This window comes from Lampris incognitus, chromosome 4 (assembly GCF_029633865.1).
Source record: "Lampris incognitus isolate fLamInc1 chromosome 4, fLamInc1.hap2, whole genome shotgun sequence".
NCBI classification, from domain to species: Eukaryota; Metazoa; Chordata; class Actinopteri; order Lampriformes; family Lampridae; genus Lampris; species Lampris incognitus.
Genome location: NC_079214.1, coordinates 32,119,372 through 32,134,280, shown reverse-complemented (window position 1 = coordinate 32,134,280; position 14,909 = coordinate 32,119,372). Strand labels below are relative to the sequence as shown.

Below are 14,909 nucleotides of genomic sequence, written 5' to 3'. Positions count from 1 at the left end.
ATAACAAGGGAGGAAGTGGTACAATATCTAAAAATCCAAATGAAATTCTAGTATTTTGGCCAGTAGAGTCAATGTTAAAATGAGGCTGTAATTATCAAGAACAGTAGAATCTCTCCATTGTTTAAAAAAAAAAAGGGGGGGGTATAAGCGTCATTGGTTGAATAAACAAAAAAACAAACCTAGAGTATAGGTTCAGCTATGACATGTTAGGTTCAGGTTCATAACACGTTGATTTCAGCAAACCAAAGTCAACGTGATATGGACCAGCAGACTTTTTGGGCTTCAAAGCTTTGAGGGCCTTAAAAAATGTCTACACAGTAAAATTAATGGAGCCAAAAGATTAAACATACCACTATAATGGATGGACTCCAATGCTAAAATGCTGATATTTGTTCTTTACATAAGTTGTTAGAGTGTAATTTAGTCTGATGTGATATAAACCTAAGTTGTAGCCAGTAAAGGAGATTTCCCTTGTATGAATTGAGTTGCATGGGCAGCACGGTGGCGCAATGGTTAGCATTGGTCGCCTCACAGCAAGAAGGTCTTGGGTTCGAGCCGCGGGGTAGTCCAGCATTGGTGGGTCATCCCGGGTCGTCCTGTGTGTGGAGTTTGCATGTTCTCCCCGTGTCTGCGTGGGTTTCCTCTGGGGGCTCCGGTTTCCTCCCATAGTCTAAGTCAGCTGAATTGGCCGTACTAAATCGTCCCCAGGTATGAATGGGTGTGTGTGTGTGTGTGTGTGTGTGTGTGTGTGTGTGTGTGTGGTGTTTGGGCCTTGTGATGGCCTGGCATCCTTTCCTGTGTGTCTCCCTGCCTGCCGGCCAATGACTGCTGGAATAGGCTTCAGCATCCCTGCGACCCTGAGAGCAGATTAAACGGTTCAGATAATGGAAGGATGGAATTGAGTTGCTCAACAAATGTCAGCATCAACAAATTTATGACCACAATGAAATCTATTTTTGACAGTTGACTACACACAAATCAATTAAACTAAACCTGAAAGATTTGAAGAGCTATAATCGGCAAGTTTTTTTTTTTTTTTTTTAGGCTTGGGCAAGGTGTAGGTGATATGTAAAATTTACAAGGATTATTTCTCAATTTATTTCATTTGATTATGTTGCTGGGTTACAGGGATGTATGGCAATTTACATTGAATTATCTAAAATGGTATCTTCCAAATTGGCGTTACTAAGTTGTCCCTAGGAATGAATGGGTGTGTGTGTGTGTGTGTGTGTGTGTGTGTGTGTGTGTGTGTGTGTGTGTGTGTGTAAGCCCTGTGATGGCCTGGCGGCCTGTCTAGGGTTTGTCCCCGCCTGCCGCCCAATGACTGCTGGAATAGGTTCCAGCATCCCCGCGACCCTGAAAGCAGGATAAGCGGTTAAGACAATAGATGGATGGATGGATGGATGGGTATCTTCCGAAGTGTAGCTTACTTGAGAGATATAGGGCTCAGTATGGAATTATCTTGTCACTTTTGGATGCCATTTGATCCCAGTTTTGGGGATTTGAAAGAAAAAGAAAAAATAAACGTATCGATCCATTACCATATAAAAGTGAATGAAAAGTATTTAAATCTTATAATGAAATACAAACTGAATGTACAAAAATAAATAGCATTTAAAAGTGGAACCTGTAATATGGGGAATTGGCGACCTCAAAGCTATTCCACCCCACTGTTTTGTTTTGGTTTCTTGTGTCGGCTGGATTTGAGATGGGGAGAGTCACGATAGTCTGAGGAGTGTGGGCTGTGAGGGACAATGTTTATGTGATGATGGAGTCACAAAAGCACCCATGTTTATGGCGTGTTCACACCAAATATAATGCCAAACTTTGGCATAGCACGAATCAATGAAAAGTGAACGGAAAGAGGTAATAAAGTGCCACGAACTGCAAGATGTGCAAAACAGCAAGCAGATATTCTCTGAGTAAACAAATGGATTTTCCAACTAAGTCTCTCTGTCCCCCAACTGACTTTGAGTGGAGTTGTGCTGATTGGTTCACTATAAGCAAAATGGTCGCATAAGATTGTTTTTCAACTTGAGCAAGTGACCATTTCCCTCATTCCACTTATCTTGGGGCAAAAGAGTGGCTTGTTAGGTCACATCATCTCTCTCCACTCACTTTTCATGAATTTGCGCTGTCAAAGTTTGGCACAAGCATGACCCCAGGACTGCTGTGACCATGAAGTTAATGTAGGCCATGCTTTCAAAAGATGGAGAGCTCCAAAACTGGAAAATACATTTAGTGGTAATCTCAATAGGAATGCACTGATACCGATACTGGTATGGGAATTGGTCCGATACTTGACTAAATTGAGCATCGGAGATTTTATCCAAAACTAAAGTCTGATACCAAAGGCCATAGGTAATGTGTCAAAAATAAAAGCAAAATGGCTTGATCTGCTACATTCTTGGCAAATGGAAGGTTTTATTTCTTTAATGGTGGGGGGAAAATTATTCTATTGCAATTTTTTTTTTCAATTAATTAATTTTTCATTGAACGTGTTAAAAAAAATTCTAGTCCTATCCCTTTATACTATTCCACTGGACAACAAATTTTTTCAAACGTTTTGCTACCTGAAAAAAATTAGAGATTATGATAGACAATTTCAAGCTGAACACAAAAATAATTTCAGATTTGCTGTATCACGTAGGAATTTGGGGACATTAAAATAACTGTTATTGAATTTAAAATGTTTAATCGCATAATGATGCTGACACATTGTGTTAGTTCCACTGAAAGGCCAAATAACAGGATGTCGGCTTAGATGTAATTGCCACTCGCCACACTGGTACGTCCACTGTCGTTGCATTTCCAGAAATCATGACCTGGGGTCTCATTTACAAAACAGTGCATAGGATCCTTACTAAAATTGTACGTGCGCACAAAAGCCGAAAATGGTGTGTGGCAAAAAAAAAATAATCAGGACTTAAATGTGTGAGAGGCATCATTATATAATCTGGCTTCAATTCACCACCTCACCATCTGCATTTACATACAGGTGCGCACATTCTCCCATCTTTGTTTTTATAGATCACAAATTTTGCGTGGGAAGTGGCGTATGCCTCTTTCAGGCTCCGTTTTGTGCTTACGCAATGGTTATAAATGAGACCCCTGGTTACCTAAGCTAATCCACAAATTGGGGGGGGGGGGGGGGGGGCTTGGAGCAACACAAGCCAAGTCCCATCCAGTTCCATTGTATTTGAGAGAAGGCAGACATCTCTATGGCTGATATCTTCAAAACTCAGCAACTCACACCAAAACAATCTACATATACAGCACTGCAGGTAATAGAAAAAACATGTACTTTTGATTTTAGGGTGAACTGTCCCTGTAAGTTTACACCACAATAGGTTTCCACATTGAAGTTTTTTGTTTTTGCCTTCACTGAACTTTGTGAAAATCTAAACTGTACTTAATAAGAAGATATTAGCACCTGATTGTTCTTGATTGTTTTAACAAAGATGCAACAAATGTGTTTTTTTCCAACAAAACAGTGAATGATATCCACATCAAAAATGTGTTTCAAAAACTGTTTTTGGATTGAGTGCTGACTCACATTTATTTGAGTGTCAACTTGACCTTTAAACAGAATACTGAGATGGAGACCTGTCCACAAGTTAAGCTATGCTGAAACCATGGGTATTGCCCTATGCAAAGTCCATGTTTTCCAGAAAGTCTGTGTAACAGGTGTTCAGTGGTAACCTCAAACAATTGATGCAGGTGTTTGCAATGGGCAGTTTAGAGGCAATTCCTGCGTCATGCTCTTGGTGAAGAAATTCCGTTGAAGGTTGTGGAAAGAAGCCAGTCAGTGGAACCATATCCCACGTCATCCTCTGTGTAGAGTTTGCATGTTCTCCCCATGTCTGTGGTGGGTTTTCTCCGGGTGCTCCGGTTTCCCCCACCATCAGAAAGAAATGCATATTAGGGTTAATACTCCTGTGTGCCCCAAACCGAGACATGGCAAGATGAACTCGAGCTGGTCCCTGGATGCTGCACGGCGGCTGCCAACCTCTCCTAGATACACAGCTAGGATGGGTTAAATGCAAAGCAGCATTTCCCCACAGGGATTAACAAAGTATATCAATATATATATATATATTGGACCCCCTTTTGCCTTCAGAACTGCCTTAATCCTTCGTGGCATAGATTCAACAAGGTACTGGAAACATTCCTCAGAGAGTTTGGTCCATATTGACATGATAGCATCACGCAGTTGCTGCAGATTTGTCGGCTGCACATCCATGATGCGAATCTCCCGGTCCACCACATCCCAAAGGTGCTCTATTGGATTGAGATCTGGTGACTGTGGAGGCCATTTGAGTACAGTGAACTCATTGTCATGTTCAAGAAACCAGTCTGAGATGATTCGAGCTTTATGACATGGCGCGTTATCCTGCTGGAAGTAGCCATCAGAAGATGGGAACACTGTGGTCATAAAGGGATGGACATGGTCAGCAACAATACTCAGGTAGGCTGTGGCGTTGACACGATGCTCAATTGGTACTAAGGGGCCCAAAGTGTGCCAAGAAAATATCCCCCACACCATTACACCACCACCACCAGCCTGAACCGTTGATACAAGGCAGGATGGATCCATGCTTTCATGTTGTTGACGCCAGATTCTGACCCCACCATCCGAATGTCGCAGCAGAAATCGAGACTCATCAGACCAGGCAACGTTTTTCCAATCTTCTATTGTCCAATTTTGGTGAGCCTGTGCGAATTGTAGCCTCAGATTCCTGTTCTTAGCTGACAGGAGTGGCACCCGGTGTGGTCTTCTGCTGCTGTAGCCCATCTGCCTCAAGGTTCGACGTGTTATGCGTTCAGAGATGCTCTTCTGCATACCTCGGTTGTAATGAGTGGTTATTTGAGTTACTGTTGCCTTTCTATCAGCTCGAACCAGTCTGGCCATTCTCCTCTGACCTCTGGCATCAACAAGGCATTTTCGCCCACAGAACTGCCGCTCACTGGATATTTTCTCTTTTTCGGACCATTCTCTGTAAACCCTAGAGATGGTTGTGCGTGAAAATCCCAGTAGATCAGCAGTTTCTGAAATACTCAGACCAGCCCATCTGGCACCAACAACCATGCCACGTTCAAAGTCACTTAAATCACCTTTCTTCCCCATTCTGATGCTCGGTTTGAACTGCAGAAGATCGTCTTGACCATGTCTACATGCCTAAATGCATTGAGTTGCTGCCATGTGATTGGCTGATTAGAAATTTGCATTAACGAGCAGTTGAACAGGTGTGCCTAATAAAGTGGCCGGTGAGTGTGTATATATATATATATAGACACCAGTGGCAAAGGCGAGAATTATCCCCAGCTTCTGTGTTCCCTCTTTACCTAAAGGAAAAGCAGTACATTAGAAATTAGATTAAAATTAAAAAAAAAACACTGCACGCATCACTACTTTTAACTGACATACAATGACAAAATGCAGTGCAATATTAATTTCAGAAGAGTGACAGTAATGTCTGTCCTCACCTGCTCTACAATGATCTATAGAATATAGAGTGAAAATATATGTTTGTGTATAAGGAGAATGTATATGTATATGCGAGGGCCAGAATATATTATGGCTTGTGTGGCCCCTCATAACTTCAAGTAGAAATTCTGATCATTACAGTTGCTGTTGTTATTACAATAGAAATGCGACTACAAACAGCTGATTTTGGAGCTATATTTTGTTGAGCTAGAGAACCTTCATCAACAACATTTCCAAACTTAAATATCCCGGGAAATTAACTTCATGAGCCAGATGAATCCTGCAGGTTGATCACATTAACATTTTTCATGAGATAAAGTCTAACAGAAATGTATATGTTCAAATAAAAAGTTTTAAACTCATTAAAATGAAGTTGCTGTGATTCTCTCAATATAGGAACCCAAGGGGTAGTGATGACATGTTTCAAATAGATTCGTCATCGGATTCCTCCACCAATCATTCTCCTCACCCTGTCCATCAAAAGAGCTCTACTTCTTCGGGCTCTCAGAAAATTGCTCTCTGGTTTGTAAAATTTTTCCAGCTGCTTAAACTAAGATTGAATTTTACTATTCTTTGCTATGATGGGTTAAAGCTGTCACATAATCATTAAATAATGCATGTTATAAAAACACTACACAAATATAAAGTTAAAAAACAAACATTTATCAAACTTGATTTGATGAGCACAAGCTTTTATGGATTTGAGTTGGATCTTTCCTTTTACATGTAATGAGTCAAAGTCCTAATTGGTTCAGCATTTTGGTGATTCAGAAGTGCGTGTCACCAGCCAGAAAAGTGATGACACTGCCCGGGTACTTTATTGAAGGTTTATTTTAGAACTTAGTGTTCTGTTCATAACTTCAGCTTAATTGTCTAACTTAACACTTGATGTGCACGTGCCAAAACACCAACTAAATATTCCGTTTTTATGGGGTCCGTATGAGATGTTGCCTTCCTGATTCCTTGACTGGTTGGTTGATTAATTGGTCAACCAATTAACAATAAGGCTTAAGTAACACCGGAGGCATGGTCTGGACTTCAGCACTTACAGTGTGACTTCAGTGATTTTTATCTCACCTGTCATGGATTTTTATTCAAAATGTGAAAGCCAATGTTCCCCTTTAATCCTGCCCGCTCTTGTTGACAGGAAACAGCTTTTCAACAACGCAAAAGAAACAAATGATACATGGAGTGATGAAGACTCCCTGTTCAATGGTAATCAACAAAATGGTGAAACATTTTTATTCATGCAAATTCTAGTTATTTAAATTTGGCTTGTTCAGTTGTATTTCACTCTTTATAACCGTTTTCTTATCAATACACAGGCACAACCAAAGGATCCGATAATGGTAGTAGCAGTTCAAGTTTAAAACACAGGAGGAGGGTAAGCTGACAAGTCCTACCATTTTTATTTACTAAAAGGCCACCCATATTTCTTTAAAATTCTACACATGGATTTCCTTTATTGTGAAGAATGACTTCATTAAAGTGTAATTTGATTTTTAGGAATCACAAAAAAGCTCAAAAAAGTAGAAAGCATCTAATAGGAAAGGGGAGAACTGGTTTGTAGCTATAGTGCTTGTCATTTAGCACATGTAATATCCGTCCAGCTTTCAGAGCTTGTAGTATGACGAGATCCACAAGGGTTTATTTAACTGGTTTCTTTCTGCCTTTATAATATTGAAAACTGACTCATAAGGCATGGTCATATATTAATCTATATAAAGTGCTTTTCAGAACAACTGTTAGACAAGTGCTTAACAAAATAAAAAAAAATAAGACAGATTAGAGTATGACTCCCAATATTTGGCTTTATGAGAAAATATTGTTTGTCGCTGGTTAGCTCCCTGCACCTTGTTGACCAATCTATAAATCAACCTGTGCTTGGATTTACAAAAAAGGTCTGAAACTACCAGCCCGCAGGCCGGAGGCAGTTTTGTGTAGCCCGCACTGTTTTTGATTCATGAAGCAGTCCGGACTGCGTATCCATTTTGCAGACTAATTTTGTTTTGTTTTTGTTTTTTTTGTTTTTTTTTACATTTCTGTGTTTCTAGTTCTAAGTACTCCGTTAAGATTGTGAGGCCAGTTGCAGATGACGTAGCCTAATGTCAGTTTTGCAGCATTCTCTCTCTCTTTCTCTCTCTCTCCAGGAACACACACACACACACACACACACACAGTGTAGCCAGGCAACGCAAGTACATAAACCCAGTACCAGGGGCGGGCAATCTTATCCAGAAAGGGCCGGTGTGAGTGAAAGTCTTTGTTCCAGCCAAGCAGTTACACATCTGTGTCTCCTAATTAAGTTCCTTAGCAAAGACTCTACTGGTTGATTAGTAGTATCAGATGTGTAACTGCTTGGTTGGAACAAAAACCTGCACCCACACCGGCCCTTTCTGGATAAGCTTGCCCACCCCTGCTGTAACCCACTGCGAAATATCTCACATGAGCTTGCTAAGGTAAATTGTTGTCACTGCAAGCAGATGTTTTGTAAAAATGTCACTTTCAAAAGCCAAAAGAAAAGTTGACCAGGAGCACCGACAGTTCCAAGAGAAATGGACATGTGACTACTTCTTCACTTCGTCAACAGCCAGTCCAACCAGTCGCTCCTGAAATAACAGTGTTTGTAGAAGTCGTGTCCACTTTGCTTGGCCAACAAAAGTTTCTGGTGTGCCAAACACGAGAGTGAAATCACCGGCGGCGATCTGGTCATCAATGTACTTGCTTTGTCCCGCGTATGTGGCAGGAATGACTTTTGCTTTCAAAAACTGCACCTGCTCCTCCATTATCGACAGCAAAGGGCATATGACCAGCACCACAGATTTCTGTCCCTGTGCGGACAAGTCGCAGACAGTTGGCCAGGCTTGATAGACCAAGCTTTTCCTGTAACCAGTTGGTAAACAAACAAACACGTCTTTCTTGTCCTGGGTTAAACTTTTAAACAAAGCCACTGTAAATCCTTAATTGCACCAATCTTGTGGACTGAGCACACGTTCGATAAAACTTAATCAAATGATCTAACGTTACCCGGGCATCCATTTTCAATGTTTTAAAAAGCTCTCTCCGCATCACAAAGTGATTCGCTATATCTCCAATTTGTTTCACTGCAGAGGAGGATGGGGAGAGAGCATAGTTTCCGGTAAGGCATGTCCTTGACAAAATGTAAGGGCCGTAGCAGTAGGCTTAGGCTTGTTAACGGCCGTTCTCGCCACCATTCTAGCAACTATCTTGCATTTAGAAATCCCCAGACGATTGGTAGGTGGAGATCTCCAATTGTCTGGTATCACGAGACTAAGGCCAGGCTAGATTACCTATTCATGTGAAAACTGAAAAAAATGTGAAATAATAAAAAACGACGTGAAGGTTATAGTCGAACAGTTTTGTCTTCATCGCTATTGTACCGGCCCTCCTCCATAAGACCACCTATCAAGTGACCCCCAGGTGATTTGAGTTTGAGACCCCTGATCTACACCCATTAATGGGCATAACCTTGACTCTGTTATCTTGACTTATCCTTAGCCTACACATAAACTAGAGTGTCGTTGTGGCTGATCACAATGCACATGTTTTCAATTCACCTTTACCTCACCCTATTCCTAAACAATTTACTCCTTTGCACTCTTTGCAAGTCCTGGTAATAATTGCCCAGCTGTAATGACAGCTGTCTTGCTATTACTGTACATTTGTGCTGCAGACCAGATCTCCATTTTAAAGTTCTTACCTTGCTGTTTGTGACTCTTGGCTTGTAAATAAACTCTTGCACAAAGATTCTACCGTAGCACTTTTCACAGGGCAGTGGCAAAATTGGCTTGTATGTTGCAGACAACTTCTTAAATAGCCACACTTGAATTCAAATAAAAAAGGTGGACCTGTACTTATGTTAACGTCAACAATTATCTCAAAAGACCTGGTCACATTATGGGTTTACAAATGTCTAACGATGTAATGTTTGGTTTTTTTGTTGTGTTGTTTTTTGTTTTGTTTTTTTTCACTAAAAATGCCATATTTGATACCTTATCCTGCTGGCACTTTTGCAGCAACAACCAGTGTATTTACTAGTGCTGCATAATTGCTCCTGTATATGCAGTTCTGCATTGATGCCGATGGGGTCTTGCCAGTTTTAGAAATTGATCATTTAAATGTGTTAACTTTGCATTTGCCAGCTCTGCTTATGCTTTGTGTGACAATTCCATTTTTCTGCATTACATGGCGGGAACAAAAATTTGAATAATATTTGATCAACCTGTTCTGTTGCAGGTGTGGACTGACGAAGAGAGCAAGATGCTGAAAGATGCAGTCGCCAGATGTGGTGAGGGAAACTGGTCAAAAATACAGTTACGCTTCCCCTTTAAAGGTCGGACAAATGTCAATCTGAAGGACAGATGGAGGACGATGAAGAATCTAAATATGGTGTGAAAAGACTTAACCAGTCATGTTATCTTGTTTTACTTAAAACTTTTAATTTGCATAAACGGAAATGTTAATTGTTAAATTGTATGAATCACTTGTTTGGTGTTTGAATTTTGTACATTTCTCCATTTGAGTTTTTTTACAAGTCATACCAATTTCAGGTGTGTTGGTTAATTTTAGCATCTGAACCAAAAACGTAGGCTACAACAAACTACTCCCATGTGTGAAAGTATGACTCATACAGTAATGTAGTATAGCCTGTTAAAATACATTTTATTTGTGGGTTCCTTTCAGAGCACTCAATGACACCTTCCAGAACACAGTTAATAAACAAGCAGCACTGTATCAGACAGCATAAAATCAAAACAAAGCAGGGTAGACAATATATATATGGGATGGATGGATATATATATCTGTGATGGACTGGCAGCCTGTCCAGGGTGTCTCCCCACCTGCCGCCCCATGACTGCTCGGATAGGCGCCAGCATCCTGTGACCCGAATTCAGATAAGCGGCTTGGATAATGGAAGGATGGAAATATATACTTGGAGAACACTAAGTCGTCTTATTAAGCAGAGAACTTGCCGATGTGCTTTGTTCGTGGCAGAAAAGTATACACATATCAAATATTTGTGGTAAAATTGACCAATCAAACTGATTAATTATGGCTCTCAAGGACTATGATGGTGTGAGTAAGGAATAATATAGATCGGGACAGAAAATGAAGAGTAGTGAAACACCATTGCATAACTCATTGCGTTTTACCTGCTAAAGAACTGGGTCAGAAGACATACTACGGACAAAACATTAGACCAAACATTCATAACAGATCATACTGCAGGCTAATAAACAATCTAACAAATTCTGAATCACTTTGTTATCATCCTTAATGGGAATTGCAAGGCGTCTTTGGGTGGTGCACAGTTGTTGTAGAAGATCTGGAAGGACTTGCTGACAGAAGTCACTCATTTAAGAAAGCCCTCAAGTTTCTGGACGGTCATCTCTTGCACCTCTTTACTCTCCTTATGGTTGCATCCATAGGATGCAAATGCTGGGAACTTTGCCCGCTCCTCGTCGGGTGCATTGTGGTAAAAATGGACGCAGTAGTGGGCCAACCTCAGATGGGTGGGGACCGCCACACGGTGGATGTTTTGCCGGCAGATCCTGAGGCCTGAGGTGGTCACTCACTCCAGTCACCACATAGGCGTCACCATGGCAGTAGTAGTTGAGGCATCTGTGGATGGTTAGGGTTAAAGGTTAAATTGGTCATTAAAAGGCATAATGTTGCCATTGAAATATTAGAAAGATGTACATGAATTTTTTTTAGATTTGGACCGAAATTGAAACACATTTTATAACGCCTTATTACTTTAATCGTCATGTATTATGTACTGCCTGACACAATCGCTGGCCAGAGGATCAGCAGCCAACAAGTGACATTTCCCTATCGGCCTGCAATCAGCCAGTATGAGTGGCACCTGCGTACTGGTTGGCCTGTGATTAGGTGCACCTGCGCTGGGGACTATTTGACTGGGTGCTTTGTAGACATTCTGGGTCGAATCTTGGAAAGGCTTCACGTTGTTCTGCGGAAGCCAGTGTCTCCTAAACCCTCGTCTGCCTCCTCTGTGTGAGTGTTTTTTGCGTCGTTCAGTTTTGTATATTGATTCTAGTTTGCGTTATTGCCTGCCCTGTTGGGCAGTGGTCTTTAGTTATTTTGTGTTGTTTTGAAGTCCAGTGAAAGACTTATTTTACAAACTGCCTCTTCTCTGCAATTGGGTCCAAATACACTGCGTTACAGCAAGGCTCGACGAGACGTAGACCCAGCAGAGTTAAGAGCGGTTGTGCATCGCCATTAACGCCCAATGTGCAGCTCTGGGCGAAGAGCACGCCGAGCTGGAGGCGAGCGTCCGCTCCGTCTCCGGGTCTGTTGGAGCGATGCACTCCATGCTTCAGCAGCTGGCAGTGGATCGCTCCCAACTGAGGCGGGTCCAGGCTCAGCAGCAGCAGATGATGGCTGCCATCACCAGCCTCACCACTGCTCTCCAGCAGCTACAGCGCCACCTGTGTCAGCAACGCCCACCCCGACTAGTATGGACCCAGCTGAAGGGTCGGCGTACCGGAGGACAACGTAGGCCGAGCCCGGTGTCTGGTGTGAATGGCCTCCAGCGAGGGGTGGTTTGGTTGGATAACCAGCAGCCTGCCTCCCGGTCTGCTCGCCCTGAACCCGTTAGCCGCCATCCTGCCTATCGTCCGGTAAACCGCCGATCGAGGGGTGGTGCCGAGCCGGCTCCAGCCCAGGACCCAGTCTGGGAAACCCGCCTGGCCAGGGGAGGTCCCCGGAGTCTCCGCCAGTCCCATGTTCCTCGGCAGCTGGCCGACGCGTCCTGTCCGTCTACCAGTCGCCGGCAACACCGGCCGACTCCGTCTACAGGTTCCTGTTCGGCCGGCCACTCCTGCCGACCAGTTGGGCTTGGCTGCCCAGTGTCCCCGGGGCGCCTCCGAAACCTGCTCCACGAGCGGCTGCCGGGCCGCCTCCGAGGTGTGTGTGCCCCGTGGCCGTCCCGCCGCCTTCGAGTTCAGTTTGCCACGGCGGTACTATCAGCGTCGTCCATCTGCCCGGCCGCCGAAGATGCTCTGCGTCCTGGTCGCCCTCCCGTTCGGTTCCAGCCCCCTGGGCCCCTCTGTCCGTCCTGCTGGGTCCTTTTGGTTTGGGACGTCTGGAATCCGTCCCTGGGAGGGGGACACTGACACGATCAGCAGCCAACAGGTGACCCTCCCCTATCGACCTGCAATCAGCCTGTATGAGTGGCACCTGCGTACTGGTTGGCCTGTGATTGGGTGCACCTGTGCTGGGGACTATTAGACTGGGTACTTTGTAGACATTCCGAGTCGAGTCTTGGAAAGGCTTCACGTTGGTCTGCGGAAGCCCGTGTCTCCTGAACCCTCGTCTGCCTCCTTTGTGTGAGGGAGGGAGTGTTTCCTTTGTCAGTTTTTGCAGCGTTCAGTTTTGTATGTTTATTCTAGTTTGCGTTATTGCCTGCCCTGTTGGGCAGTGGTCTTTATAGTTGTTTTGAAGTCCAGTAAAAGACTTGTTACTTTACAAACTGCCTCTTGTCTGCAATTGGGCCCAAATACACTGTTACACGGTCTCTTTCTATTGAGAGAAAAAAACACAAGCCTAAAAGGTAGAAATACGGCCCCCCCCCCTTTTTTTTTTAAAAATGGCTCGCTGTTGCTCAGCTCCTCAACTGAACTTGTTTTTCTGATTCTCATGTCATCGGACACAAATGTACATACAGCCAATCAGATAAAATCTAAAGACGAAACCCTGCCCATCCTTGCTTGTACTTGTCACTCAAAAGTCAGCTCATGAATATAAAGACCACTCCCTCACAGTTAAGACAAATGAGAATTTTTTATTTTTTTTTGGATAAAGTATAAAAAAGTCATCCACAGGTAAATTGCTGCTGACCATTTTAAAGGCTGTTAGACATGAAAAGTTGAGTCTGACTATAATCACACTTGGCTTCATTGGTGTGTGTTAGGGCTGTCAAAATTGATGCGTTAACGCGGATTAATCCATCATGATTAATCTGATTTAAAAATTATAACGCAATTAACCCACTTGCGCCGCAGAATGACTCAAAATCCCTGAAACGTCTCTGGCGACGTATTTCGGGCAGTTTGTCCAAGTAGTTACCGTCACAAATGCCACCGCGCATGCGCAAATGGGCAGTTGATCCGGTAGTGACCGAACCAACCAACTCGTTAAGGAAGTATGGAAGACGCTGAACAGCACGTTGGCCCTTTCGGTGGGAAATTTGAATACAAAAAAAACCCAAGACGGAACAGTCGACCAACATAAAGTATTGTGCACACTCTGCAGGAAGGAGTTTTCTTTTCACCGAAGCACTTCCAGCTTAAAATACCATTAATGCGAAGCATCCGTTAGTCGGGGATTCTGCTAGCACTTCGGCTGACGCGTCGCCCAGCTTGCGACAAACCACCCTCACAGAACGTCTCACACTGTTGTGAGAGACTGTTCTCAGTTGCAGGCAACACTGTAAATAAGCGGTCAGCTCTCCTCTCGGACAATGTCAACACGTTAGTCTGTATTAGTAGCTGGTTGAAAAAGGAGTAACCGGGCCACATTGTGGATAAATGTTTGTTTCGAAAAAGTCAGTCTTTTGTTAACACAAACTGTTAAAGGTGTTTAATAAACATGTTAAGTGCATATATATTTCCTTTCTTGAGTCTGTTTGCTCATGCAAAATGAAACGCGATTAAGATAGATTAAAAATGAATATTTAATCGAAATTAATCCACAGCAACCCTGCGATTAATCATTAAAAAATTTAATCGTTTGACAGCACGTGTGTGTGTGTGTGTGTGTGTGTGTGTGTATGTATGTATACATATGTGTGTGTGTGTGTGTGTATACACTCACTGGCCACTTTATTAGGTACACCTTGCTAGTACCGGGTTGGACCCCCTTTTGCCTTCAGAACTGCCTTAATCCTTCGTGGCATAGATTCAACAAGGTCCTGGAAACATTCCTCAGAGAGTTTGGTCCATATTGACATGACAGCATCACGCAGTTGCTGCAGATTTGTCGGCTGCACATCCATGATGCGAATCTCCCGGTCCACCACATCCCAAAGGTGCTCTATTGGATTGAGATCTGGTGACTGTGGAGGCCATTTGAGTACAGTGAACTCATTGTCATGTTCAAGAAACCAGTCTGAGATGATTCGAGCTTTATGACATGGCGCGTTATCCTGCTGGAAGTAGCCATCAGAAGATGGGAACACTGTGGTCATAAAGGGATGGACATGGTCAGCAACAATACTCAGGTAGGCTGTGGCGTTGACACGATGCTCAATTGGTACTAAGGGGCCCAAAGTGTGCCAAGAAAATATCCCCCACACCATTACACCACCACCACCAGCCTGAACCGTTGATACAAGGCAGGATGGATCCATGCTTTCATGTTGTTGACGCCAAATTCTGAC

The 14,909-nt window shown here is 43.0% G+C and overlaps 1 protein-coding gene across 2 annotated transcripts in view; it reads left to right on the top strand.

Annotated features, from left to right (window-relative positions):
- Positions 1-10,760, top strand: part of terfa (telomeric repeat binding factor a) — a 70,480-nt gene extending 59,720 nt beyond the window's left edge. Inside the window, exons 13-16 of one of the 2 annotated variants that reach the window (XM_056279034.1) lie at positions 5,885-6,010; positions 6,636-6,703; positions 6,814-6,872; positions 9,746-10,760. In XM_056279034.1, the coding sequence (XP_056135009.1) occupies positions 5,885-6,010; positions 6,636-6,703; positions 6,814-6,872; positions 9,746-9,904 (412 nt within the window). In that variant the 3' untranslated portion in view covers positions 9,905-10,760. Of the gene's footprint in view, positions 1-5,884; positions 6,011-6,635; positions 6,719-6,813; positions 6,873-9,745 lie in introns of both variants that reach the window. The other variant, XM_056279033.1, reaches the window with a different exon arrangement.
- The last annotated feature ends 4,149 nt before the right edge of the window (positions 10,761-14,909 follow it).